Here is a 27,148-nt window from a genome sequence, read left to right as displayed (position 1 = left end):
TAAGCAAAGCAGCATTTAGAAATATGGATTCTGGTTACCATAAAAACATGAATGAACAGGTACATTCGTGTTTCTCTTCCTGAAGAATAGTAGGCGACAATAATTCCACTCAAAGAGGAGACAGGTACATGAATTCTGAGTTCCAAACCAAAATCTTGAGTTTTTGAAATTAATTTGTACATTTGTATTTTAATTTGGTAAAACAACATTGTTTAAACCTTCCATAGAGATATCTCCCTGGAAATGGCAGCATTCAGATCAGATGGGCAAAAGAATTTATCGTGTGGCGGGACCGGGGGCTGATGATGGCATCCTTCCAAAATTTTTCTCCATCTCAAATGCAACACTGTTCTGACTCACATCGATAGAGTGGTCAGCGGCGTATGTGTCATAACTTGAGTTAGGGTTGTTGTTATTGCTGGTGTAGAAGTTGTTGTTTGCATCATTGACGGCACAATGCTCCTCCTCAAGCTCGAGGCACTCTTGTAACTGCGCCACCACGTCAGTCATAGTGGGCCGTCGCGCTGATACCTGCGCGGTACACTTGAATGCGATGTCCGCAACCTTCCATACACCATTTACATCATGGTCGCCACACATACATGCATCCACCACTTCCTCGATATTACCCTGTGCTAGGCGCTGTTGCGCCCAATGGATAATGCTTATGGGCTCTGGATCACGTAGGACAGCCGACTTTCCTGTTACCAGTTCTAGCAGGACGACACCAAAGCTATAGACATCACTCTTGGTCGATGGTTGCATTGTTGCTTGGTACCTGCACATTCAATCAGTACCACAAACCTTAAACTCTGTGTTCCTCATAGAAAATACTAAAGAACAACATCAAGAAATACATATAAATTAGCATACTCTGGATCCACGTATCCGGGAGTACCAACAAGCGTGTTCGTAGATACATGGGTGCCATTCTCAAGATTGAATGACTTGGACAAGTCAAAATCAGCAATCTTAGCCTCTAGCCTCGCATTCAATAGAATGTTGGTAGCCTTCACATCTCTATGAATAAGAGGCGGATTGCACCACTTGTGTAGGTACTCTAGCCCTGACCATTAACCAAAGAATTTAACTACTAGCCAACCTTTTAGAGAAAATGTAAAATCAAACCTCAAGTAGCACTACTATAAATTTAAAGTAGTTACCTTGAGCGGATTCTAACGCTATTCGAAGCCATAGCCTCTCCCTCCAGGTTAAATGTCTCCCGTTGTTTCTTTTACCTACAAATAGGTAGACAACAAAGAGGGGTGAGATCATGAGGACTATAAAATGATCCACTACATGATGTTTTACAGTGTACTCCCTCTGTTTCATATTATAAGTCGTTTGACTTTTTGATCAAGTTTATAGAAAAATTTAGCAATCTAAAATATCAAATTAGATTCATTAAATCTAACATTGAATATATTTTGATAATAAGTTTGTATTGTACTACTATATTTTGAAAATACTACTATATTTTTTATAAACTTGATCAAATTTAAAGAAGTTTGTCTAAGAAAAAAAAGTCAAACAACTTAAAATATAAAATGGAAGGAGTACTCTGCAACTTGATCGGGAACAAAAACATAAGTACGTACCCGCAATGTGTTCTTGAAGGGTTCCTTCTGACATATACTCATAGACAAGTGCCATGTATTTCCCATCCTTGCAATAACCGATCATGGAGACAAGGTTCTTATGGTGAATCCGAGTTAAAATTTGAGCCTAAACAAGCAAATGTTAACTAATTACTCGGACTTTTCTTAGTAGAAATCTCTATGTAGCAAGATCAAATTCAACTGACGAAATTCTATCTCTACGAGAAATTCCTTATCACCTTGATTGGAAGATTCAGACCTCAATTTGACTGCCACTTGAGTACCTTCTTCCAAGAAGCCATCGTAGACCTTCCCAAACCCTCCTCGGCCGAGCACTCGTTGAAAGTTGTTCGTTATCTTTTCCAGATCTTTATAAGTAAATCGACGGTTCTCAAGCTGCATTGATGAACCATGCCCATCGCTGTCATTTGTCGGCACATAGTTCGCCTCATTTTGCGGCTTTATAGAAGTGTTCATTGATCCTTCATAAGTGAAGAATGGAGCAACTAGCATCAGTAATGTTCAAGAACAGAGAAATAGAGCAGATAGTTGCTATGGTTGTAACCCTCACCTTGCTTCTTTTTTTGTCCTAGAAGGCAAAAGAGTAGTATTGTGACTGATACTATCACCAGAACCAGAACTACAGGAGCGACTATGTAGATGGCAAGCTTGCTCTTGTGTTTTGCTGCCTGACATGAATTGTCGTTGGTGCAGAGGTTTGGATTATTTCCATATCTGTTGATGGAATGAAGACGCCTAGTCAAATCAATCTATTTTCTCAAAATGGTTGAGTTTAGACATTCAAAGATTGCTGTGAGAAGAACGTGGTGTACTTAATTACTTTATATTTAGGGTACCATCTTGAATTCTTTTGAGAAGTCCAGATGGAATTGAACCATTGAGTTGATTTCCTGTCAGATCTCTAAAAAAGCCATATGCCCATAAGGTATATGTAGATGTTAGTTAATACAAATGATGCTAGGCAATAAAGTAAAATTTGACAGAAGTTGCGAAACTTACAATACTGTCAATGAAGGTAACTGTGAAAGTGCATCCGGAATCGAACCTGTCAAATTGTTGTTTGACAAATCCCTAGAAGATATGAAGCAAGACTTTGCAAATTTTAATGCAAAATTCTTACAAACAAGGTTAACAAATTAACATTATCCAACTCAGAACGTACAAGTATTGAAGAGCCTTGCGATCCCCAAAAGAAGATGATATCTCACCACTCAAACCACTGGAGGACAGGTTTCTGCAAAGAGAATGTGATCAGAAGACCCTGTTTCATACTTCCGTTATGCAACTCCAATATTCAGTACGTGTGGACTCAATTACTTACATTTTTATTACGTGTTTGGAGTTTTCATAGCTGCATGTCAAACTTTCCCATGTAAATTCTGTCGGAATGCACGGATCACCCATCCAATTCTTCTTCACCTGATACTTTTCCTTGATCACCATCATGGCAGAAGCTGTCAAGTGCAAAGATGATTTCGATCAGTAACACGCGCCAAAACAATTAGGCCATTTCACTTGTGTGTGTGTGTGTGTGTTCTCTATCGTCTATGTACATACCGTCCTGACCATATGTGCCAATGGTGGTGGTGGAGAAAACGGAGTACACCTCCATGGCGTTGATGAACGGTCGCATCGTCGAGTTATAGGTGGCGTTGATGGAGATATTGTACTGCGGGTATCGTAGGAAGGGGTTGGTGTTGTAGATGGCGTGGGCGTAGAGATACACTGGCTTGTAGCCCTTGCTGTACATCATGTTGCCGTTGAGGTTGATGTAGAATTCTCGCACATCACGGCTGGGGAGGCTGAGCTCCAGCTCGGAGAAGTGCATGACGGCGATGTACCCCGGCGACGGGTCCTTGGGCTGTGTGTAGGCTACCCATGCGAGCTCGATGTTGTCTGTGGCAAACATTGGGACAATCGCCGTCTGCATCACCGCCGTTGGCACCTCGAACAGGTCGTCGTATGTCTGCTGCACCGGCCTCGTCGTTGATATCTCGGTCCAATTTGATGGCGAGTCCCAAGGTATCCATACTCTGTCGCGTGGATCGTCGGGGTACCTGGACATGAATCTCTTGAAAATATAGCACCTTGAATTGACTATTCATCGATTATTTTCACCAGTGTATACCGGCCAACAGGCAAAAGCTGAAAATGTAAACCATTTTCTGTCATCCGAAACTCAAACTGAGGTCATTTATACTATACCATACTACCGTATATTAGGGTGGTCATACTAATTACTACCTCCGTGCTAGTAATCGCTTTTGACTTTTTTTCTTTTAACGTTTGACCATTCGTCTTATTTAAAAAAATAGTGCAAATATAAAAACGGAGAAGTCATACTTAAAATGTACTTTTGATAATAAAGCAAATCATAAAAAAAATTCTATAATTTTTTAATAAAACGAAAGATCAAAAGTTACAAATAAAAACTCAAAGCGACAAGTATTCTGGGACAGAGGTAGTATCCAATGATTCCATTCTATTCTATTAAAATTGACACTTGTTTTATCGGTATTATAGTACACCACCGGTATAAATATTATATGGATATTATGGGGAAAATATGCATATTTATAATTTGTTGCGCGCGCGTGTGTTTGGAGGGACGACAACCTCCACCACCACTATCGTTGCTATTTGATAATTTAACATTTATTAAAATGGGCTTCCATTATTTGACATCTTGACCTAATTTCATTCACTCAGATAGTCCCACATGTCATCCTCACAAGTATCAATTAGAGCAATTGGACAACGAAAAAAAGTATTAAATTATCAAATTTCTCACCGACGGTGCCATGCCCATGGGAGGGCTTGGCATTCGTCATGAATGTAATCGACAAGCGAACGAGGCTGGCTGCTTGATTACTCCGCTCGCCACTGGCCGATCCAGTGAATACCCCTCGCCGTCAGCCTCAACATCCAGGCACCGCTGAGGACGTAGAGAGGCGACGCGATCAGATTGAGGAGACCAGGCGCAAGAGGGCTTCCATCTCCCTCCGCCGTCACCACCTCTCGCCTCCCCCTTATACGGCTCATGTTTAGGCGAAGCATCCCGCGCATATCAACCCGCTATCACCCCCTCCTCATCGTCGCTTGAAGCAGGTACAGTGGTGTGGATTCTTTTTTAGTTGGATTCCTTTTCATTTCTCAGGTACTTTTTCCTCTGCTCACGACTGTCGAAAGTCCTAACGGGCGATCGATCGCTGGGCACGATCGGTCCCCCTCCCCACATCGATCACCCTCTCCTCCACGTGGTTTCTTTTTTTGATACTACATTACTTTTCTATTTTAGTAAATTTATGGACCTAAAGTTTGTACACCTCAAGTTTACACATCTAAAGTTTATACACCTAAAGTTTAGAGACCCAAAGTTCATAAGTCAAAAGTTTATATATCCGATTCAAATTTGAATTTCAATTCAAATATTTTTTATATATAGTATTTTTATACATCTAAAGTTCATACACCTAAAGTTTATAGACCCAAAGTTTATAAGTTAAAAATTTATATACCCGATTTAAATTTGAATTCAAATATTTTTTATATATAGTATTTCTATACATAACCTTTTCTAACTTTTATTTTTTTATTTTTTTAAAATTTATGGTGTAGTAGGAAGAGAAGAAGGGGAGGAGGAAGGGGGAGCATATAAGGGGGGATGGGGGGTGATCGCTATGGGCGATCACCCGCCCATTATCACCCTCCCACGACTGTTCTAGATGAGATTACGTATTTTGTAAAAAAAAAACTCTCAAAACTATCGATTTACATTTAGGTCTGGTATCGTTTTTTCACCGTTAATATATCATTGGATGGCTGCGGATAGGTGCGAACACGTGGCATGCTTCTCCAGCCGAGAATCCGGCCGGGACTCTATCTGTGGTGCAACATGGCCCAATGAATAGACGGGTTTCGAACCCTGAAATCGATCTATAAGATACCTAAAGACACTAGCATGTCCAGCGCTTCACTCTTGTCATAGTGATGAGCAAATTCAGAACATGGAGGAATAATAACTAAAGAAAACAGGAATTAGTTGCAATTTGTGTCGTTCCATTCTTCTTCAATTCCATCTCAGGATGCATTACCGGTCCAACACCAATATACTATTCGTACTAATAGTCTTGATAAACTGATGCCTTAATTGTATTAGCGTGTAGAGAGGCTTTGATTTGTCTTGTGAAACGGGTACACCCAGGATTAAAATGCTGGGTCTGCCACTGTTGGGTTACTTGATCTGGAAAGATGTGATCGGCTGTTCTTTTGACGGCAGAAGAGAGAGAAGTAACGGAAGTAAAAATGGCATACTTTAGGTGCTACAGAATCAAAAACGTAAACTTTCGATGATCTAAAATCAATTTTCACTCGTGCGCACCTAGGAAAAATTTTCCAGTCGGTCACCCATCCCGAAATTACTCCAAATTAACCTCAGAGTTCTTTCGAGATCGGCTTTCGAAAAAAAATTATAACTCGTTGGTATGAGTATTCTATTAATTTTATTAAGCCCTGGGCCGGGATGTCACATTAAATTTTACCTAAATGTTAAATCAACATGCACGTAAAGGACTCAAACTCGGATGGATCGTTACTCACCTGATGATTTCGGTATTACTGGTCGGCCCGAAGTTCCATCTACCGAACAAGGACAGGCCTTGCGTCTCGGTTGCCTGCGGGTAGAGCTTCTTCTTGAGAGGCCTGAGGTCCAACCCGGAGATGAACGGTGTCCCGGTGCCGGTGTTCACGAGGCAAACCTGCACGAAGTCGTCCGGCACGACGACGATGGCCTCCGGGAGCGTCGAGCCGGCGGGGTCCGTGATGTTGACCATCATCCAGAAGTTGACGCCGATGTAGACGTCGAAGATTGGCAGCTTGCTGAGGCCGTCGTAGTTGCCGTACATGAAGGTGGCGCGGATGAGGTACTTGTGCCCGGCCACGAGCGACCGGAGCGTGTAGCAGTTGCGCGCGCCGTCGGGGAAGCTGCGCACGTTGTTGTAGCGCGCCGAGAGCGCCGGCGCGAAGTACTCCGCCGAGATGTTGTGGAACGAGCCGCCGTCGGTGAAGCCGTCGTCCGCCGCGTAGGAAATCTTGGTCTTGTCGTCCACGTAGCTCGTCTTCCCCGGGAGGCCACAGTCTACGCTGATGAAACCTACGGCGAGTCGGCGACAGCGACACACATTAGCTAGCGATAACTGCGAAATTATGGACAATCTATGCTAGATCTTAGTTCATTGATTGGCATGGGTTGTACTTGTACCTTTGCTGTCAAGCTGGGCACGAGCTTGGAGTATGCCGGCGGTGGCGGCGAGGGCGAGGCACTAGAACATAATAAAGGCTGAACTCTCTTTGTGATCGTGCTCTACCTATTTATAGCCAGTCTTAATCCAGTGAGCGTAACCATGCAGGTAATCAAGTTGGAAGAAAATTGCGTAGGACTGAAGTCCTACCCTTATCTGAAGGACTTGATTCCTCTGCACGACACCTGTCCCACATGAATCTCAGAATAGCCTTTCTCCCTCATCTCTCCAGTTCCCATTTATCTATCTTCCTATCGTCGGCGAGGCGTCAAGGTCAAGCACTCAAGCCCGAGCACCAAGCGCAACGCGCTCGTGCCCTGTGGCATCAAGCTCATGAGGACAGCCGAAAATTAGAGTCAAATTTGCGCTGCCGACCTGCCGCGAGAAAAATCTTTGGTTTGGAATAAGCTGGGTTATCGATTAGATCGAATCCATCTCCATGAACCGCAAAAAGTTTGCCTCAGTGAAATTGTTCAGTCAGTAGATTTTTCTTTCCTTTGCTTTTAGTCTGTATGGTGCACTGCACTGCTCTGGTGGTTGAAGTTGATTGAGCTTTCAAGGATTTCTGTTTGCCGGTGAATCTTCTAGCTTCCATGATTACAAAATTGACTATTCACAATTCTTGGTGAGGGCCTCATGTGCAAGCTTGGATGCTACTTAGTTCCTCTGACACATTGTGGATGCCACTCGATTCCGGTGACAACGGCAGCCAGCCGCGAGCTCCAAGGCTGCTGGTCGGACGTGAGCGAGAAGAGGAAATATGGGGAATTGAAGAGAAAAGAGAGTTAGCCTATTCAAAGATTTGCGCAAGAGGTGCCGGCGGCGAGGTGACCGGCAGGCGGCGGGGCGTAGGAGGCGGCGGCGAGCCGTAGAGATCCCGACGGCGAGGCGGGGCTCGCCTGCACACGGGCCGCCGGATCTGACTCCTTTCTCGCCGGATCCGGCGCCCCCCTCCCTCCCTCCCACTAGATCTGGCCTCTCCGGCGAGGAAGGCCAGCTCCCGACGACGAGACAGCTACAGCAGAGGAGGCAGTGGCGGCGGGGTTGAGGGCGCGGTGGCACGTGGTGAAGGGGCAAGCGGCAGATGTGGCCCTCGGTGACGGCATCAGGCATGGGGAGTCCAGCCTGTGAGGCCCGCGTCTACGTCAGTGAGTGGCGCCGGAAGCAGTGAAAAGGAGAATGTGTGGAGGTGCAGCGGTGCTTGAGGTGTAGGGGGAGGCTGGACGATGAGGGGTGACGGAGGGAGGCTGGCGCGACACAGGTGGCGCCGACGGCAGCGGGAGGTCGGCGTGGCGTGCGATGCGGCGGGCGGAGGCATGAGCAAGTGCATCCATGGCCGGCGGGGCACGCCCAGCGTGACGAGTGGCTGTGACCAGCGGCGGGATGTGTAGGCGTGGTGGTGACCGGCGATGGTCGTGGATTGGGCTTAGGTGCTAAAGGGATGGTGTGGTGGTCGGGCAATGGTCGTTGTACAGGATGGTTGTGTGGAGTTTTGATTGGAATCACTGGCGAAAGCCTTGCCAGGACATGGGCCGGCATGACGACAACGACACCATTAGGCGTCGTTCCCCTTCTTGAAGGCGTCGTTCTGGCGTTGACCTCTCCTGGCACCAAGAACCTTCCCCCGTGCAACGGTAGTCATTGGTGGACTCCTGCATTGCCTCTGAAGCTCTACAAGCCTAAGGTGTTTGACGAGGTATTCTCTGTCTTGGTTCTGTTTCTTGCTCTACGGCAAGTGTTTATCATTCTTATTTGGTTACTGCTGGGTAGAGTCAGAGCTGCTTCGCTGTAGGGGTGCGACGAAGCTCGGCAACGATGACACACTGCAATCTCTTTATAAGATTGTTGATGCCAGCTGTGTGTAGGAAGTGGTTCCTTGGTTGTTTGGGCTAATGTCCTTCATGGGTATCGTTTATGCTTGTTCTTTTGGCGTTAGGGTAGCATTGCAGTGAAGTTGAAGCTGTTGTGTCGTTTGGGCGGCAAGCTCAGTAACGAAAACATGTGTGGGTTGTTGTGTCGCCACTATGACAAGCTTGGTCGATGTCTTGTGTCGGGCTCCGTCGTTGTAATTTAGGTTATGTTAGTTGTTAGTGTGGTGTTGTAGTTGTGGTTTTCGTTCAATTTTCCCTAATTAACTGGACACTGTAAAGTTTGGTCCTGTTTGCTCCTTAAATTGGGGCACCTTATTCTTAATATAAAACGTCAGCAATGGCCTGATCGTTCGAAAATAAAATTGTGTAAGACAGGTGTCAAGTAGAGAGACAAGTCCTTTGAACGAGGTGTAGGACTTCGGTCCTGCTCTGTAATTTTCTTCCGATCAACGAGAGATGGATTCTAATATGTGATGTGAATGTACATTCATTTTTTGCATGTAAACTAAATGGTTATAAAATAATTTTTTAAAAAAATAACAAGTTAGATTATGTAATATATTACTTCACAAATTAACATGCAAGTTTAAATTTGACTTCTCTAAGTAGGAAAAAAAAAACTAGTCGATTTTGAACTTGCATATTCGTAGAGGAAAAAAATAACTAGTCGATTTTGAACTTGCATATTCGTAGAGTGATACATTACATATTATTAATACCTATCCTGTCAACTTTTTTAAAAAAAAATTATAACCGTTTAGCTGACATGTAAAAAAGGGTGAACGTTCATCCAAGTGCTTAAAACAATTTTCTATAATCAAGATAATTATATCACTATCACTAGCAAATAGTTACTGTCTCCATGTTTTAATATCGGGAATGCTAGGGGACGGGATACCGTCCCCCAACGGGATAGCTCCTCTCCACAACACGATTCGCGTCCCTCGCCGCTGCCGTGCCCGTCCCCCGTCGCCTCCGCGCCCGTCCGCCGCCGCCGCGCCCGTCCCCTGTCGACGCCACCGCAGGCGCCGCGCCCATCCCCCACCGCCGTCGTCGCTGTCCTCCGCCGCCGCCATCGCCGCCGCGGCGTCCGTCCCCTGTCGTCGATGCCGCCGCCGCCGCCGCGCCCATCCCCAACCGCCGCCGCGCCCGTCCGCCGCTACCACCGCCGTCGCCGCGCCCGTCCTCTGCCGCCGCCATCACCGTCCTCGTCTACAAGGGACGGCTGCAGGGGGCGACCGCGTGTGTCGGGGTGCTCCTCCCCAACGGTATGCCCAGCTATATCTAGTAGGAATCACCTGATACCTCGTGAGTATGACGTGATACGTGGTAGAAATCGTCTGATAGATGACAGGTATCGTATGATACCTCGTGAGTATCACGTGATACATGGTTGAAATCATCTGATACCTGACAGGTTTCACATGATACCTCGCGAGTATCACGCGATACGTGGTAGAAAATCGCATGATACCTGATAAGTATCATATGATACTTTGCAGGTATCACCTGAAACGTGTGTAGAATCGTCTGATACCTGGTAGGTATCACACCTGATACCTACTCAGGATCATCCTGTTGTGTAGAATCGTCTGATACCTAATAGGTATCACACCTGATACCTACTCGGGATCATCCCGTTCGAAAACGGGATTCCGTTATATAGCAGCCCCTTTAATATATAACGTTGTTGGCTTTTAGCTTAGCGTTTAACCATTTATCTTGTTAAAAATTTACATATGTATTATTAGTTTTGTTGCGACTTGAAACCATAATCTTCACTTATTTTTATATATTTATACTAAATTTCTAATAAAAAGAATATTTTAAATGTTATGTGAAAAGTTAAACTATATTAGACTATCGATGATCACTAACGAGTAACGACTCCATTGTGATTAGTTTAGCGCCGTCAACACATCCATCCTCTGTAAGGCTGTAACACAGATTGCCACTGACGAGTGAGACTTTTCTGAACTTCCACTGGTCACTTCTTTGTAGGCCCGTCATGTCAGTGACCTTGTAACTATAGCTTGGAAGAGACAAAAAGAGATCACATGGGCAGGGAGTTGACTTTCATGGCAGCTGGTCAACTCATCTGCTGGGTGCACGACATGGAGGCCCGTAGAGTACTCTTGACTTGTTCTTGAGAACAGCATAAAAAAAGATATGTTCGTGCAGATAGAATCATTTGCCCTCTCAAATAAAAAAAGATAGGTCCGTTAGACCATGAAAGATTATTACGCACTTGCGTTACAATGTAGAAGAATCTGTTCCACAGTGAGGCAGTGATTTAACAAAATACTTCCAAATTTACAAATTCCCCTAGTTAGCAAGATTCCGGCGCAGACTGTAGCACAAGAAGTATATAGCCTCATATTTTTTATTTATATACTTATGCTTATAAGCTATTTGGAGTTGATTTTAGGTTTTTTTTATCGTAGTTTATTTTTCAGCATTTGCTTTTACATCATTAAGAATACGCACATAAAAAATTTTATTCATAAATTATTTTTTATTATAAATATGCCGCATTATTTGCTTTGTACTAGTAGTTTTTGGTATATACATGACTGGAGGGAGTCCATTTTAACAAGAAAGTTCTCGTTGTATTATTGATCATCATTTATCCATTTTTTTAACTTTAGTTATTGGCAGGAAATGTTTACATTTTTCTTCAAGCGCGTGCGCTGCAGTTGCGAAATTGACACGATTCCATCTACTTGATGGATGATTTTTTTTTTCAAATGGATCTTTCTCACGCGATTCCTCTTAGTAGAGCATGTAACGTGCAGAGTCGTCCCTCAAAATCTAAGGACCCAACACTAAATATAAAACGATGCCTTATATTTATAAAATATACTCATAGAAAATTACACGACAGATCAGGGTTATATGCATTTTGACTTGATGCGGATAGTTTACAATGCAATGGGATGGGTTTCTACTACCACTACTTTTTACTCAATTGCACCACAGCCAATGACTCTAACCACGCCAGAAAAGTCAGTATCAATCTAATGCTTATATGTTTATAAAGGTATAGTCAGACGAGTAGGAATCATTCACGATCAACGGCAACTAGAGCTATGCCGAAGAAACTCCTTTTTTCTATTTAGCCAGATCGCCACTACATATGTGGTGAGTAAGACGATCTGGCTAATTTAGTAGAAAAAAAACCATTGCACTAATTTAGTTTTTCTTATTAAGTGAAAAATGGAATTATTATTGCTTGGAACATACGTTCACCTCGTCGTCATGAACTACACATTTTTGAGATAGCCATGATTATTACCAAACACTTACTGGATTCAAGAATAAAAATCTCATTCTAGCCAGATCAGTGAAGCAGAAAGAGAGAAAATCAAAAGGAAAAAAAGGAGTGAAGAGATCTTACACATATTAGAACGTCTCGACATAGATTGAACTCACAAATTTTGGGGGCCCAAATTTCTGGTGCCCTGTGTAGTCGCTCATCTCGCACATGGCCAAATAAAGCCTGGTAATGTGTAAGACACTTTTCCATCTCTGAATTTCCATTGCATGCTAGCCTACTAAGCTTAATTTGCAGATTCCATATCTTTTTGTACTGAACTTATGGGTTTATTTCCAATATTGAAGCAAAGTAGCATTTAGAAAAAAAAAATACAGAAAACATGCATGGATTCTGATTAAACCCCGTTGTAAAAAGTTCTACTAAAAAATCTTGAATATTTGAAATTTCTACATTTGCATTTGCTTTGGTGTAACATCATGTGAAAGTTCCATAGAGATCTCTACCATGAAATGGCATTCAATCGAAATGAGCAAAATAATTTATCGTGCAGCAGGACCGCCAGTGATTGATGGTATCCTTCCAAAATTTTGCTCCATCTCTAATGTAGAGTTGTTCTGACGCAAACCAGTGGATTGTTAAGTGGTGTAGAAGTTAGAGTTTAGATCGCCACTATTGCCATTATAAAAGCCATTGTTTATATCACTGACCTGGTGCTTATCCTCTAGCTCGAGGCACTCTTGCAACTGTGCCACCACGTCGGTCATAGTGGGGCGGTGTGCTGACGAAAGCGCCGTACACTTGAGTGCAATGTCTGCAACCTTCCATAGGCCATTCACATCGTAGTCACCATGCATGCTTGCATCCACCACACCCTCAATGTTACCCCGTGCTAAGCGTTGTTGTGCCCAATGGATGATGCTTATGGGCTCTGGATCACGCAAGATAGCTGGCTTCCCTGTTACCAACTCCAACAGGACAACACCAAAGCTATAGACATCACTCTTAGTCGTTGGTTGCATTGTTGATTGGTACCTACGCATTTGGTCAGTCCCAATAAGTCTTACAATTAGTATTTCTCTAACAAAAGAACTTTAAAAAAGGGGCTTCAAGAAAGACAACATACTCTGGATCCACATATCCAGGTGTGCCAACAAGTTTGTTCGTAGATACATGGGTGCCGTTCTCAGGATTGAAAACCTTGGACAAACCAAAATCAGCAATCTTGGCCTCTAGCCTCGTGTTCAACAAAATGTTGGTTCCCTTCACATCACGGTGAATAAGAGGAGGGTTGCACCCTTTGTGTAGGTACTCTAGCCTGATCATTAATTCACCATGTAATTGAAATACTGATCAAGCTTCTAGAGAGAGAAAAAAATGTAAAATCAAACTAAAAATAGCATTAGAAATTCTAAGTAGTTACCTTGAGCAGATTCCAGCGCAATTCGAAGCCTCTCTTTCCAGGTTAAGTATCTCCCATCATTTCCTTGTCCTGCAAATATAAGAATTGGAGATCATGAAAGGACTAAAAAAATAAGCTGGTAGATGAAGTTAGTTCGGACCTGCAATGTGTTCTTGAAGGGTTCCTTCTGACATGTACTCATACACAAGTGCCATATATTTCTCATCCTTGCAATAGCCGATCATAGAGACAAGGTTCTTGTGATGAATCCGGGTTAAAATTTGAGCCTAAAGTGGTGAAACTTGTCTATTTAATGATGCCCCCATGGAGACTTTTCTTGATAGAAATTTTTACATAGCAAGAAAAAGTGCAGCTTAAAAAATTCTACCTCTACAAGAAACTCCTTATCACCTTGGTTGGAAGATTCAGTCCTCACTTTGACTGCCACTTCAGTGCCATCCTCCAAGAAGCCATCATAGACTTTTCCAAAGCCTCCTTGTCCAAGAACTCGCTGGAATTTGTTCGTTATCTTCTCCAGTTCATTATATGTAAACCGGCGGTTCTCAAGCCGCAGTGATGAATTATGCCCGGAGCCATTATTTGTTGGCCCATATCTCATTGTCTCGTTTTGTGGCTTTACAGAATTGTTCATTGATCCTTTGTACGTGAAGAATGGAACTAGCATCAGTAGTATTCAAGAAGATGAAGTAGAGCAGACAAATGATAGCAAGACCCACCTTGTTTTTTTCTTCTCAGTAGGCAATAGAGTAGTGTCGTCACTGATACTATCGCGAGGACCAGAACTATAGGAACAACAATGTAGATAGCTAGCTTGCTCTTGTTTTTTGGTGGTTGACATGAGTTGCCATTGGTGCAAAGATTTGGGTTATTTCCATATCTATATATTAATGACATAAATATGTTTATGTCCATTTTCTGAAAAATTGATCTGCACCTTTTGCTGAAGAAGACTGCTATAAGAAGAATGTGGTGTCATTACCTTAGATTTAAAAAGCCATCTTGAATTCTCTTGAGAAGTCCAGGCGGAATTGTTCCATTTAGTTGGTTTCCTGTCAAATCTCTAAAAGAAGACATACAGTAAGATATTAGTTCAAAAGGATTCTAAAGAGTACGTAGGTAAAAGAGTAAAGTATATGGTCGGTCCTTAAAGTTGGAGCGAGGTGTTACTTAGGTCCATGATCTTGAAAAATCGACATTAGGGTCCGCGATCTTGTTTAAGTGACTCATTGAGGTCCAAAGGACCTCTGACCAGGTTGACTGGCTTACGTGACCGTCCAGAGTGGCAGTATATTTGCATTTCGCCCCCCTCCCCCGCATCCGATCCAACCCTTCTTCCCCATATCTTCTTTCAGTGTGATTTCTATGGTTTGCGGTTGCAGGGGCTGGCGGCGGCAGTGACGACGAGGAGGGAGACGGGTACGGCGACGAGTTGGCGAGCATGCGCAAAGAGGGAGAAGGGCGAGTAGGGCGGTGGCGGCGGCTGGCCAGTGGAGCGAGACGGCGAGCAGCTTTTAGGGTTTTGGAGGGTTCGACTTGGGGCGGCAAGGGCGAGGTGGTGTCGGAGAGGGTGAGGGGACGATGAAGGGGTTCGACGCCACCAATGGGTTCGGTTTCATCACTCCCGACAACGGCGGCGAGGACCTCTTCGTCCACCGGTCCTCCCTCAAGTTCGACAGCTATCGGAGCCTCAATGACGGTGATGTCATCGAGTTATCCGTCGGATCCGGAGACGACGGCCGCACTAAGGCCGTGGACATCACCGCACTAGGCGGCGGCACGAACACCGGTGGATCCCGTCCCAGCTGCGGCCAGATCCCTACGGCTGCAAGCCGCCTTCTCTCGACGTCCCCTCGTTGTCTCCTGGTCCTTGATGTGTTGCTGCTTCCTGCTCCGCGTCGATCGCCACCGCTCGTCATCCCCTCGTCGTCTCCCGGCTAGATGCGCGTGGATGACACGAAGTAGCAGCACGAGGGTGACCTCCGGCGAGCTCACTCGTGTCGTCCCTGAGCTCAGCCGCTGCCGCCACCATACCCCGAGTCGTCGCCGGTCCAACCTCCGCCACCGTGGCCTCAAGCTTGTATAGAGCTCAGCTGCCGGAGCTCGACGCCCTCTGCCCTTACTGCTTCTCCCCTCTCCTTCGGCCCTCAACCGCGCGCGCCGCGCCTTCAACCGTCCGCCATCGCTGTCGTTGTCTACCACCAGCTGCGCCATCGTTGTTGTCCACCATCAGCCACCCGTCGTCATCCTCACCACCAGTGCTGAAAGAAGATTTGGGGAAGAAGGGTTGGATCGGATGTGGAGGAGTTCACATGCAAATATGTTGCCACTCTGGATGGCCACGTAAGCTAGTCAACCCGGTCAGAGATCCTTTGGACCTCAATGAGTCACTTAAACAAGACCGTGGATCCTAATGTCGATTTTTCAAGATCATGGACCTAAGTGACACCTCGCTCCAACTTTAAGGACCGACTGTGTACTTTACTCTAGGTAAAAGTTGATAAAAGAATTGCCAAACTTACAAGATTGTCAATGAAGACAACTGTGAAAGGGCATTTGGAATCGAGCCTGTCAAGTTGTTGTTTGATAGATCCCTGCAAGATATGGAGCAAGATTTTCCAAATTTTAACTCAGATTACGCAAACAAGTTAATACATCCGACATCATGAACTCATAACATACAAATATTGGAGGGCCTTGAGATTCCCAAAAGAGGACGATATCTCACCACTCAAACCAATTTTTGACAGGTTTCTGCAAAGAGAATATGATCAGCCCAATTTCATTGCACAGTTAATTAGCTCCCATTAGATTTAATTTCCTCTTGCTATTTATGCATGTGCTGATTTGGCATTCTGAGGGTGCTAATAATAAAAAAAAAAGATCAGGCTGGTGATTGATGGTGGTATCGACCACCATAGATTGTATTAAAATTTCATATCAAATAAAAAATTCTATTGGAAATAACATGGGGTCTTAATTAATTTTTACTGCCATGCATGGCCTCTTTAGTTTCATTAGTATCCTAAAACTTAATAATTTCTAAATTCACAAGCAACAAGTATATCATCTCTTTTATTAATTTAATTTTGAACTTTAAATTAATAATTAGCAAGTTATAATTGATGGGTTCTCTTTAATTATTTTAATCTAAGCCATTAACTATGCATTGTGTATACAATTAAAATTTTCATATTTACAATAGTTTAACAATAGCCATACACGTTTGCACTCTTTTTATTTGGGATGGAGGTAATAGTTTTGTTTTTTCATCACAATAGTCATGTTGTTTTTGGCTAATGGAATGAATTATTACTTACAAGCTCGTGATTCTTTCAGGGTTAGAAATGGCATAGCTGCAGGTCAAATTATCCCACGCAAGATTTCTAGGGAGGCACGGGTCACCCATCCAATTCTTTTTCACCTGGTACTTCGCCTTGATCGTCATGATTGCTGATACTGTCAATCACCAAAAAATTTCATCAATGCACATGACATGCTTGACCATCAGCTAGCTCATGTATGTGCATATTTCAGTTTTTCTCAAATTTTTTATGAATTTAGTCAAATTCTATTAAATTGTGTCAAAATTTTAGAAAATTTCGGTCCAAAATTTTCTGAAATTTTCAAAATTTTAAAAATTTTAATTCTACCGAAATGGCTGAAATTTTAGGTGAAATCGAAATTGAAAACCCTGAGCACATACCATCTTGTGAGTCGGTGCCAATGTTAGCGGTGGAGATGACAGAGTACACCTCGACGGCGTTGATGAGCGGCGGCATCGTCGAGTTGGCGGTGGCGTTAATGGTGATGTTGTACTGCGGGTGTCGCACAAAGGGTTTGGAGCTGTAGGGGGCCTCGGCGTAGAGAAACGATGGTGTGAAACCATCGTCGAACAATATGCCGTTGATGTTGATATAGAATTGCCGTGAGGCGTTGTTGGGGAGGTTCTCAAGCTCGGAGAAGTGAAAGATGGCGATGTACCCTGGCGCTGGGTCGTTGGGCTGCGGCTGTGAGTTCCAGAAGAAGTCGATGTTGTTGGAGGCGTTGATTGGCGTGACCGCTGTCTGCATCACCGCCGTCGGCGCCTCGAACAGGTCGTTGTCTATGTTCTGAACCCTGTTTGTCGTTGATATCTCGTTCCACTTGGCCGCATCAAACCAAGGAAACCATACTCTGTCGTGCGGATCATCCGGATACCTGGCCATTGAATCGATCAGTTGCATTTCCTACAGATAAGGGTAATTTTTACCATCCTTAAAAAAATATCAGAAGATATCATATTTTCTAATTTAAAAATTGGTACTTTCTCAAAAACCGTAAAATTTATCTACAGAGAATTAGAGCAAGTTTAATAGTATAGCCAACTATTAGCTCCAATTCATCTATGGCCAATCTAATAGCTTATTCATACAATAGTTACATACTACACTATTAGTACCTGGACCCACCTGTCATACACACTGTGTATTGGAGTCCATGCTACAGCTGACTATAAATCTGTAGCCCGCTTCCCTTCTCTCTCCTCATTTATTTCCTTAAAATAGGTTTGCAGCTGGCTTATAGCCTGCTATTGTACCTGCTCTTAGCTAAATATCTGGCTCTTATCGGGAAAAGTGATTTCATCCTTTAAGAGATATCCCCTCGTTTTGCATGTTGGTAATCAGAAAAAATATATGAAAGTATCTGTAAATACGAATCTAATATTACGCTATTTATATCACTAAACCTATATATTGTGGAAAATTTTATGATATTTGATAAAGTGCCTAAAGATACCAAGATTTTACACCAAAAATTTTGATACCTCAAAATATTTAGTACCTGGAGGTACCAAATTTTACACTAAAAAATATGATACCTTTCGATAACTTCTTAAGAATAGTAAAATTACCCTATATTGTGAGACTAACTTTTAGTTAAAATTTATCGAGTTTGAATTATCACCAGTAATACTGATGATAGTATAAATAAATGATATGATAATAAATATAAACAGTCTATACGCGTAGGAAACTTTAACTTAGCTCACCTGATGGAGGTTTCGTCAGATGGGCCGAAGTTGAGCCTGGCGAGTTGGAGTAGGCCCTGAGTGGCGTTCACCTGCGGGTAGAGCTTGTTCATAAGAGGCCTGAGGTCCAACCCGGAGATGAACGGTGTCCCGGCGCCGGTGTTCACCAGGCAGACTTGCACGGAGTCGTCGGGCACGACGACGATGGCCTCCCGGTTCACCGGCTGGATCGGGTCCGTGATGTTCACCACCGTCCAGAAGTTGACGCCGATGTGGAGGTCAAACGACACGGGCAGCTTGTTGAGGCCGTCGTAGTTGCCGTACATGAAGGTGGCGCGGATGAGGTACTTGAGGCCGGCCACGAGCGACCGGAGCGTGTAGCAGTTGCGCGCGCCGTCGGGGAAGCTGCGCACGTTGTAGTAGCGCGCCGTGACCGCCGGCTTGATGTACTCCGGCGAGACGTTGTAGTGCTTGCCGCCGTCGGTGAATCCGTCGTCCGAGGCGTAGGATATCTTGGTCTTGTCGTCAATGTAGCTCGTCTTCCCCGGGAGCCCGCAGTCTACGCTGATGAAACCTGCAAAAGCATGAAAAACATATGCTCTTTTAGTTCATTGAACATTGATGTCTTTTTGATTTGTGAAGCATTGCGCGCATTACTATGAGGTAGGATACTAGGATTGTACTACGTACCTTTGCTGTCAGGCTGGGCACGAGCTTGGAGTACGCCGGCGGTGGCGGTGGCGAGGCAGAGAAGAAACAACGACGACCGTGCCGCCATTGTTGCCGGTGATGAACGACGCTCCATTGCACATGCAGCCATGCATGCAGGTAGCAAAGCTGCTACTCTCTAGGGACGTGCTCCATCTATTTGTAATCCAGCATTCCAGCTAGTAAACAAGTGACCAAGCTAATAATCTCACTGTCACAAGCTAATAATAACTAGCCAATTGATCATCACAAAACTCAATCTTGATTAATTTAACCACGTCACTACGTCAGCGCATCTATCCAGATTCCAGTAACAAAGAGCGCCTCGCTTTGTGGGTCATATAGATATTCTTCCACTGACGAGTGGGGCTATTCAGAATTTACACTGGCCACCTCTTTGTGGGCCCGGCATGTCAATGACCCTGAGGGAAGAGGCGAGTGTATCACATGGGCCGGGAGTTGACTTGCAGCCCGCTGGTCAACTGCTTTGCTGGGCGAAGGACTTGGAGGCCCGAGATCGGTGGCCACGGCCCGTCGACTTGACCTTATTTTCCGCGCCGGAAACTATGAGCAACAAGATTATTATGCACTTGCCCACTACGTAAAAGAATTTGTTCTCTCTGTCAGAGAATGCATCTGAATCTGATCTGGCAGTTTTGCACAAGAGACAGGCAGCGCAAGATGATATATTTTGCCTCTGACGGACTGCGGCTAATTAGTACTAAACATAATTAGGTACCTAAAAGTTTTAGTAGGAGTATCTACACGACTCTTTGGATTAAATGATTTGGTGTTTTCTAAATCTCCAATTAAAACTTGCATGCAGGTACTCTAGAACAACACAATTCAGTTTTAGGCTCAGCTGTAACGGCGTTAAAAGAACCAGGACAATATTCATCTTGCATACCGGAAACTGGAAACACCGGTTATGCAAGTATTCGTCAATCATGCATGAGATTTAGTAATAGGATTGCTATGTAAGTAATATCTTTTCAACCAATAGGGCTCCAAAGAAACATTTCAAGATCTTCATCCTGCTGTGCCTTTGGTGTCTCTGGCTTCACAGACACGACGTGGTGTTCCGCAATGCTCAACCATCACTGCTTTCAGCCCTGTCAAAATGCCAATAGGAAGTTAACCTCTGGGCGGTTCGCTTTGGTCCGAAAGACCGTGATATTATTCTGGCTTGGAAAAATGTAATTTCATCCTCTGTTCATGCTCTAAATTAGTTGTAATCTGGACTGTAATCCATCTTGTACTCAAGTGCTATTGCTTATTGACAGTTTGAATGAAATTCAGGTGGGGAATCTCTCCCCTCCAGTGACTTGGTAAAAAAAAATATTTTCAACCAATGGCAATTGTTTCTTGATTTGTTCTTATCTAATGTGCAGCCAAGTCTTGGCGGAGCTGGCGGCACAAGGAAGGAGCACATCCAAGGCTACGGGAGTCATTAAGGGTGTGTTTGGTTTCTCGTATGTCCCCAGCCTGGCTGTATCCCTCATCCAGGATGCCCTCAACCTGGCTAGGGTAATGCAATTGGCTGTGTTTGGTTACTTGCATGGGTTTATCCTGGATGATATGAGATGTTGTTTGGGAGGAGCTACGGGAGGGAAGGTGAGGCAAACGAGCACACCCGCCCAGCAACGAGCACTCCCGCCGGCTACGAGAGCTCGCAGCAGAGGGAGCACCCACGACGGTGCACAGGAGCCCCAAACCCTAGCTTCTTCTCCTGGGGAGTGAAATGAGGAGGGGATGTGGCCGTGCGGGGAGGTAACCCTCGCCTGCAACGAGGGGTTGTGTGGGTGCAGTTGCGCTGCACCGGATCAGCCTGGATGCGCAGCGATGCTCCCCCCTCGCGTTTCTGCTCAGCTTGGCCCAGAGGGCGATTTTGAATCCGCCCAGCCTGGCTCGCGGGCCGGTCCAGCCAACCAAACAAGTTGGATTTTGCTAGCTTGATGCGATGCAGGTGCGGTGCACCCATCCAAATACGCCCTAATTGATGAAGGTGGAGGCGCAGGGAAGGAGCAACTACAAGTGGTCACTAGCGGAGGCGGCCATGTGGTCGCCGGCAGAGATGGCTGAGTAGGGATGGAGCAACCCCTCATGGGGAGGAAGCAACGGCAAGCAGCTGGAGTCCGTGGACAGCAGAAAAAGTAAATAGTAGAAAATCCTTTTATCAGGAATTTTTGTCTAACAAAACGACCTTAGAAACTCTAACTAGGAATGAGGCTACTAAGTAGCAGTAATGAGCAAAATATTAACCTCTTACGTGTTATGCTTGCTCCTGAATTCTTGAAGTCATTTATGGCTTCTTGGAGTGCGTGATGAGTCGGCAGCAAATTATTCGCGGGCTTGATCTCTCTCCTCTCACCCCCATCGTCATCGGCTCACATCATTTTATTACACTTACTCTTATGAGTGAATACAATGGATGTGACCCTTGTTCATGTTACATGATTTCCATTGCTTGCTAGTCCACTAAGTGACATGGATTCCATTTGATATCTCATCTTACATTATCAAGCAAAGTACATTTATTGTGGGAAATCATAAAATTTGGATTCTAAATTCTTGATAACTATATTCCAAGATAAAAAAAAATTATTAGGTGTATATTGACTTTTCTCTTCTTGAAGAATAGTATGGAAGAGTTATAAATATCAAAGAATAGATAAGTGTATTGATTACAAATTCCACACGGTAAAAGCTCTAGATCTTGATTGTTTGAAACTTTATGCGCTTGCATTTACTTTGGTAAATTAAAGCAACAATATTGTTTCAGTTCTGCATGTATCTATTTTAGGACTAGCAGTCTCGGATCAGATTGGCAAAGGCCTTTATCGTGCAACTGGCCCCGTAGCCATGGTTGGCACTCTTTCAAAATTATGCTCCATCGTGTTGTTTTGACTCACATCAGTGGACTGGTCCGTGTTGTACATGTTATAACTTGAGTTGGGATCATTGTTGTTGCCGGCATAGAAGTTGTTATATGTATCTTCCATGCCACATCGCCTATCCTCGAGCTCTAGGCACTCCTGCAGCTGAGCCACCACATCGGTCATAGTGGGTCGTTGTGTCGATGTCTGTGCGGTGCATTTAAGGGCAATGTCTGCGGCCTTCCACACACCATTCACATCATGGTCACCATGCATGTGTGCATCCACCACACCTTCGATGTTACCTCGTGCCAAACGTTGTCGTGCCCACTGGATGATGCTAATGGGCCCTGGTTCACGTAGAATAGACGGCTTCCCTGTGATCAACTCCAATAAGACAACACCAAAGCTATAGACGTCGCTCTTGGTGGTTGGTTGCATTGTTGCTTGGTACCTACATGTTCATCCAGTTCCACGAGCTTCACTTAACATTTGTAATAGAAAACACTAAACAACGGTTTCGAGAAATATAGATGAGATTTACATACTCTGGATCCACATATCCAGGTGTGCCAACAAGCGTGTTCGTAGATACATGGGTGTCATTAACGTGATTGAATGTCTTGGATAGGCCAAAGTCAGCAATCTTCGCCTCAAGCCTTGTGTTCAATAGGATGTTGGTCGCCTTCACATCCCTATGAATAAGCGGTGGGTTGCACGCCTTGTGTAGGTATTCTAGCCCTAACCATTATCAGTTATCCAAATAATTAAACTAGTGATGATCAACTTCTAGGGAAAAGTGTAAAAAAGCATACCTCCAAACACTTTACTAGAATTCAAGTAGTTACCTTGTGCAGATTCTAGTGCTATTCGAAGCCTCTCTCTCCAGGTTAAATATATCCTATTGTTGTTTTTACCTACAAATAGGTATAGAATGAGAATTGAAGATCATGAGAGTCATGTGAAATGATACGTTAGATGAAGTATTACAATGTATCCTACAAGTTGATCATAAACATCCTATGCATACCTGCAATGTGTTCTTGTAGTGTTCCTTTTGACATGTACTCATATACAAGTGCCATGTATTCCCCATCCTTACAGTAACCAATCATAGAGACAAGATTCTTGTGATGAATCCGGGTTAAAATTTGAGCCTAACAAGTGAAATTAACCAATTATATCCCACTAGCAACAACTTGGTATAAGTATAGGCAAAGCAAAATATCAACTGCAGCTGAAGAAATTTTACCTCCGCGAGGAACTCCTTAGCACCTTGATTGGAAGATTCAGACCGCAATTTCACTGCCACTTGAGTACCATCCTCCAAGAAGCCGTCATAAACGTACCCAAACCCTCCACGGCCAAGCACCCGCTGGAAGTTGTTCGTTATCTTCTCAAGTTCATTGTACGTAAATCGACGATTCTCAAGTCGTAGTGATGAACTATGCCCGTATCCGCCATTTGACGACACATTGCTCACTGTCTCATTTTGTGGCTTCACAGAATTGCTCATTGCTGCTAAAATATGTGAATAAGCATCACTAGTGTTAAAAGGATGAACAAGTAGATGGACAATTACTGTGTTTATAACAAACCTCACCTTGCTTTTTCCGTCTCAACAGGCAACAAAGTAGTACTGCCACTGATATTATCACCACAACCAGAACTATAACTATTGGAATAACTATGTAGATAGCTAGCTTGCTCTTCTTTTTTGCTGGCTGGCATGAATCGCCATTAGTGCAGAGGTTTGGATTATTTCCATATCTATCAATGAAATAAACATGCTGAGTCAAATATAATTTATTTTCTAAAATTAACCTGGGGTTTTGGCAACTTGAAAATGGAGGTGTTATGGTCCTTAAGAGGTACTCCCTCCGTCCCATACAAAATAAACCTAGTACATGATGTGGCACATCTCTGTCCAGAACTCCAGATTCGTTGTACTATGATGCGTCATATTTCGTACTAAGTTTGTCTTTTATTAGACAGGGGCAGTACCAAATTTTGTTATCAACTTGGTACCTTCTCAAGTGTTGTAAAAGTTCTCTTTAATTAGAAGATATTGATGTGTATACTTACCTTAGATTTAGAGAGCCATCTTGAATTCTCTTGAGAAGACCAGACGGGATCGATCCACTGAGTTGATTTCCTGTCAAATCTCTAAAGGATGCCATATCGGTTAGAAATGATGCTAAGTAAACAATACATGCAGAATTTGGTAAACTTGTCAAGTTACTACAAACTTACAGAAATGTCAATGAAGGTAACTGTGAAAGGGCGTCTGGAATTGGACCTGTCAATTTATTATTTGACAAATCCCTACAAGATATTGGACAAGAGATTTTTCAAATTTAACACGAAATTCCACAAATAATTTTAACAAGTGAACATCGTGAACTCGGAACATACAAGTTTTGAATAGCCTTAAGATTCCCGAAATAGGACGATACCTCACCGCTCAAACTACTGGAGGACAGGTTTCTGCAAAAGACAGTATGATCAGATGACCCAGTTGCAATTTGCAATTAATAATCTCCAACTTAAATTTTTTCCCCCTTTTATTTTTTTTCATGACCACAAATCCTTACTAGCTCGATACACATGGACTGAATTACTTACAGGCCAATGATTCTTGCAGGGTTAGAAATGGCATAGCTGCAGGTCAACTTGTCCCACGCAAGCATCTTCGGAACACATGGGTCACCCATCCAGTTCTTCACCACCTGATACTTCTCCTTGATCGCCGTGATTGCAGCCACTGCCAAGTGCACACATATTAATTTTCACAAACACGCATGACATGCTTGATAATTAATCTTACATGTGTCTGCAACCAATGTGCACGCACGCACGTACCGTCCTCTGGGTCAGTGCCAATGGTGGCAGTGGGGATGACGGAGAACACCTCGACGGCGTTGATGAGCGGCGGCAGCGTCGAGTTGGCGGTGGCGTTGATGGAGATGTTGTACTGCGGGTACCGTAGGAATGGGTTCCGGTTGAAGGTGGCGTCGTTGTAGAGGTACTCCGGCTTGAAGGCGGTCAGGGACCACGGCTTGCCGTTGAGGTTGATGTAGAACTCGCGCACGGCGTTGCCGGGGAGGAGCTGCAGCTCGGAGAAGTGGAAGATGGCGATGTACCCGGGCGTCGGGTCGTTGGGCAGCGGCACGGGGTCCCAGGAGAACTCGATGTTCCTGGAGGCGTTCCGCGGCGTGATCGCCGTCTGCATCACCGCCGTCGGCGTCTCGTACATGTCGTTGTCTAGATCCTGCACTTTCTTCGTCGATGATATCTGGCTCCATTTGGTCGAGTCCACCCACGGGAACCATATCCTGTCGTGCGGATCATCCGGGTACCTGCAGCAATGCAGCTCGATCAATCGATCAGCTAAGATCTTAATTTTTTTTTAGATAATGGAAATGGTTAACGTAAGATATGAATTTAAATTGAGGCTTGGATTTACCTTATGACGTCGGTGTAATCGGTCGGGCCGAAGTTGAGCCGGCCGAGGAGGACAAGGCCCTGCGTGGCGTTCGACTGCGGGTAGAGCGTGTTCTTGAGAGGCCTCAGGTCCAACCCGGAGATGAACGGCGTCCCGGCGCCGGTGTTCACCAGGCAGACCTGCACGAAGTCATCCGGCACGACGACGATGGCCTCCACGATCACCGCGTCGCCGGGGCCCGTGATGTTCACCATCGTCCAGTAGTTGACGCCGACGTAGAGATCAAACACGGGTAGCTTGTTGAGGCTGTCGTAGTTGCCGTAAAAGAAGGTGGCGCGGAAAAGGTACTTGAGCCCGGCGACGAGTGACCGGAGCGTGTAGCAGTTGCGCTTGCCGTCCGGGAAGCTGCGCAGGGTGTGGTAGCGCTTGGCGAGCCCCGGCGTGATGTACTCCGCCGAGATGTTGTGGCACGCGCCGCCGTCGGTGAAGCCGTCGTCCGCCGCGTAGGATATCTTGGTCTTGTCGTCCACGAAGCCCGTCTTCCCCGGGAGGCCACAGTCTACGCTGATGAAACCTGCAGCCAAGCATATTACACACGCTAGCACATTGATTTCATTGTGAAGCAGCACTACCTAGTTGCGGATCAAAACTTGAAAGACAGGACATGGTGGAATGTACCGTTGCTGTCAGGTTGGGCACGAGCTTGGAGCACTCCGGCGGTGGCGACGGCGACGAAGCAGAGGAGAAGCAACCACGACCGTGCCGCCATTGTTCCCGGCGTTGAACGCTCCATTGCACATGCAGGCAGCAGCGAGCTAACTGAACTACTGAAGCATAATAATAGGGACGTACGTGCTCTTTTTATATCCAGCGTTAATCTGCCCAGTAAATAAGTATCAAATTTAACATTCTTAATATCACTTACTACAACTAGCCTTTTATCACACCATCGAGGTTAGTTTAACCACGTCAGCACTCAGCACATCTGTCCAGTCGTCGCTTGCCAATTGTCGAGCGCCGTAGTCGACGCGTCGCATATGTATGGACTGTTTCCTCTGACGGGTGGGCCTATTCTGAATTTACCCAGGCCAGTAGGGCAGTAGGCCACCTCTTTGTCAATGCCTCGACCCTCTATGGCCCTGGAATTTTTTTTACCCAAATAAAATGACCCTGCAACTAACTGGGGAATTGACGAGCAAATCACATATTCACATGGGTTGGAGTTGACTTCAGTGCAGCTGGGCGCATGATTGGCCAGTGGACTCTTGACTTTTTCGCCGCGCCGGAAACTGCGACCAGCATTCTGTGTGGGCAGTTCGTGCAGATCAAATCATTGGCCATGATTTCATGAGAGCTCGTTCTGCATTTTGCGTACTGCGTACTGGTAATTGTTTTCTTATTATCATCAACGATTTTGCCAGCTTGGTTGTTGATCTTGTGGCTCGTCCCAGAATTCGTCTGAATCTTATCCGGGACATCTGGCAGTTCGGCACGGGACTGACGGGAGACACGCAGCATATGATGATATTCTCTGACAAACTCCTGATCTGCTGTTTGTGCGCAGAATACTTAGTAGTAAGTGGTATAGTATTCCAGTAACCAAGCAGGCCTAATTTGGGTACCA

The 27,148-nt window shown here is 44.6% G+C and overlaps 3 protein-coding genes across 3 annotated transcripts; all 3 read right to left on the bottom strand.

The window, feature by feature from the left end:
* Window positions 1–276: 276 nt before the first annotated feature.
* LOC127773975 (receptor-like protein kinase At3g21340) lies at window positions 277–6,538 on the bottom strand. Its single transcript, XM_052300225.1, has 12 exons — window positions 6,219–6,538; window positions 3,177–3,676; window positions 2,941–3,073; window positions 2,782–2,853; window positions 2,619–2,690; window positions 2,440–2,520; window positions 2,170–2,333; window positions 1,821–2,080; window positions 1,599–1,725; window positions 1,164–1,238; window positions 874–1,066; window positions 277–778 (listed from the first exon to the last, which is right to left on the bottom strand). Exons 1-12 carry the CDS (start codon window positions 6,521–6,523, stop codon window positions 277–279), a joined length of 2,484 nt encoding a protein of 827 aa, XP_052156185.1. The 5' UTR covers window positions 6,524–6,538.
* A 6,068-nt stretch (window positions 6,539–12,606) lies between these two features.
* LOC127773974 (putative leucine-rich repeat receptor-like protein kinase At2g19210) lies at window positions 12,607–19,315 on the bottom strand. The gene is made up of 14 exons (XM_052300223.1): window positions 19,186–19,315; window positions 18,517–19,069; window positions 17,191–17,684; window positions 16,805–16,943; window positions 16,167–16,238; window positions 16,007–16,078; window positions 14,467–14,547; window positions 14,204–14,364; window positions 13,855–14,123; window positions 13,627–13,753; window positions 13,488–13,556; window positions 13,191–13,383; window positions 12,775–13,099; window positions 12,607–12,681 (listed from the first exon to the last, which is right to left on the bottom strand). The coding sequence occupies exons 1-14, from the start codon at window positions 19,313–19,315 to the stop codon at window positions 12,607–12,609; spliced, it is 2,760 nt and encodes a 919-aa protein (XP_052156183.1).
* A 2,503-nt stretch (window positions 19,316–21,818) lies between these two features.
* On the bottom strand, window positions 21,819–26,333 carry LOC127773973 (putative leucine-rich repeat receptor-like protein kinase At2g19210). The gene is made up of 13 exons (XM_052300222.1): window positions 26,203–26,333; window positions 25,546–26,098; window positions 24,942–25,438; window positions 24,705–24,843; window positions 24,495–24,566; window positions 24,333–24,404; window positions 24,165–24,245; window positions 23,683–23,849; window positions 23,332–23,597; window positions 23,110–23,236; window positions 22,928–22,996; window positions 22,628–22,820; window positions 21,819–22,533 (listed from the first exon to the last, which is right to left on the bottom strand). Exons 1-13 carry the CDS (start codon window positions 26,315–26,317, stop codon window positions 22,041–22,043), a joined length of 2,844 nt encoding a protein of 947 aa, XP_052156182.1. The 5' UTR covers window positions 26,318–26,333; the 3' UTR covers window positions 21,819–22,040.
* Window positions 26,334–27,148: the final 815 nt, after the last annotated feature.

The sequence above is a fragment of the Oryza glaberrima genome, chromosome 5 (assembly GCF_000147395.1).
Source record: "Oryza glaberrima chromosome 5, OglaRS2, whole genome shotgun sequence".
Lineage (NCBI taxonomy): Eukaryota > Viridiplantae > Streptophyta > Magnoliopsida > Poales > Poaceae > Oryza > Oryza glaberrima.
The sequence above is the reverse complement of the archived record's forward strand: the minus strand, read 5'-3'. Positions and strand labels throughout refer to the sequence as shown.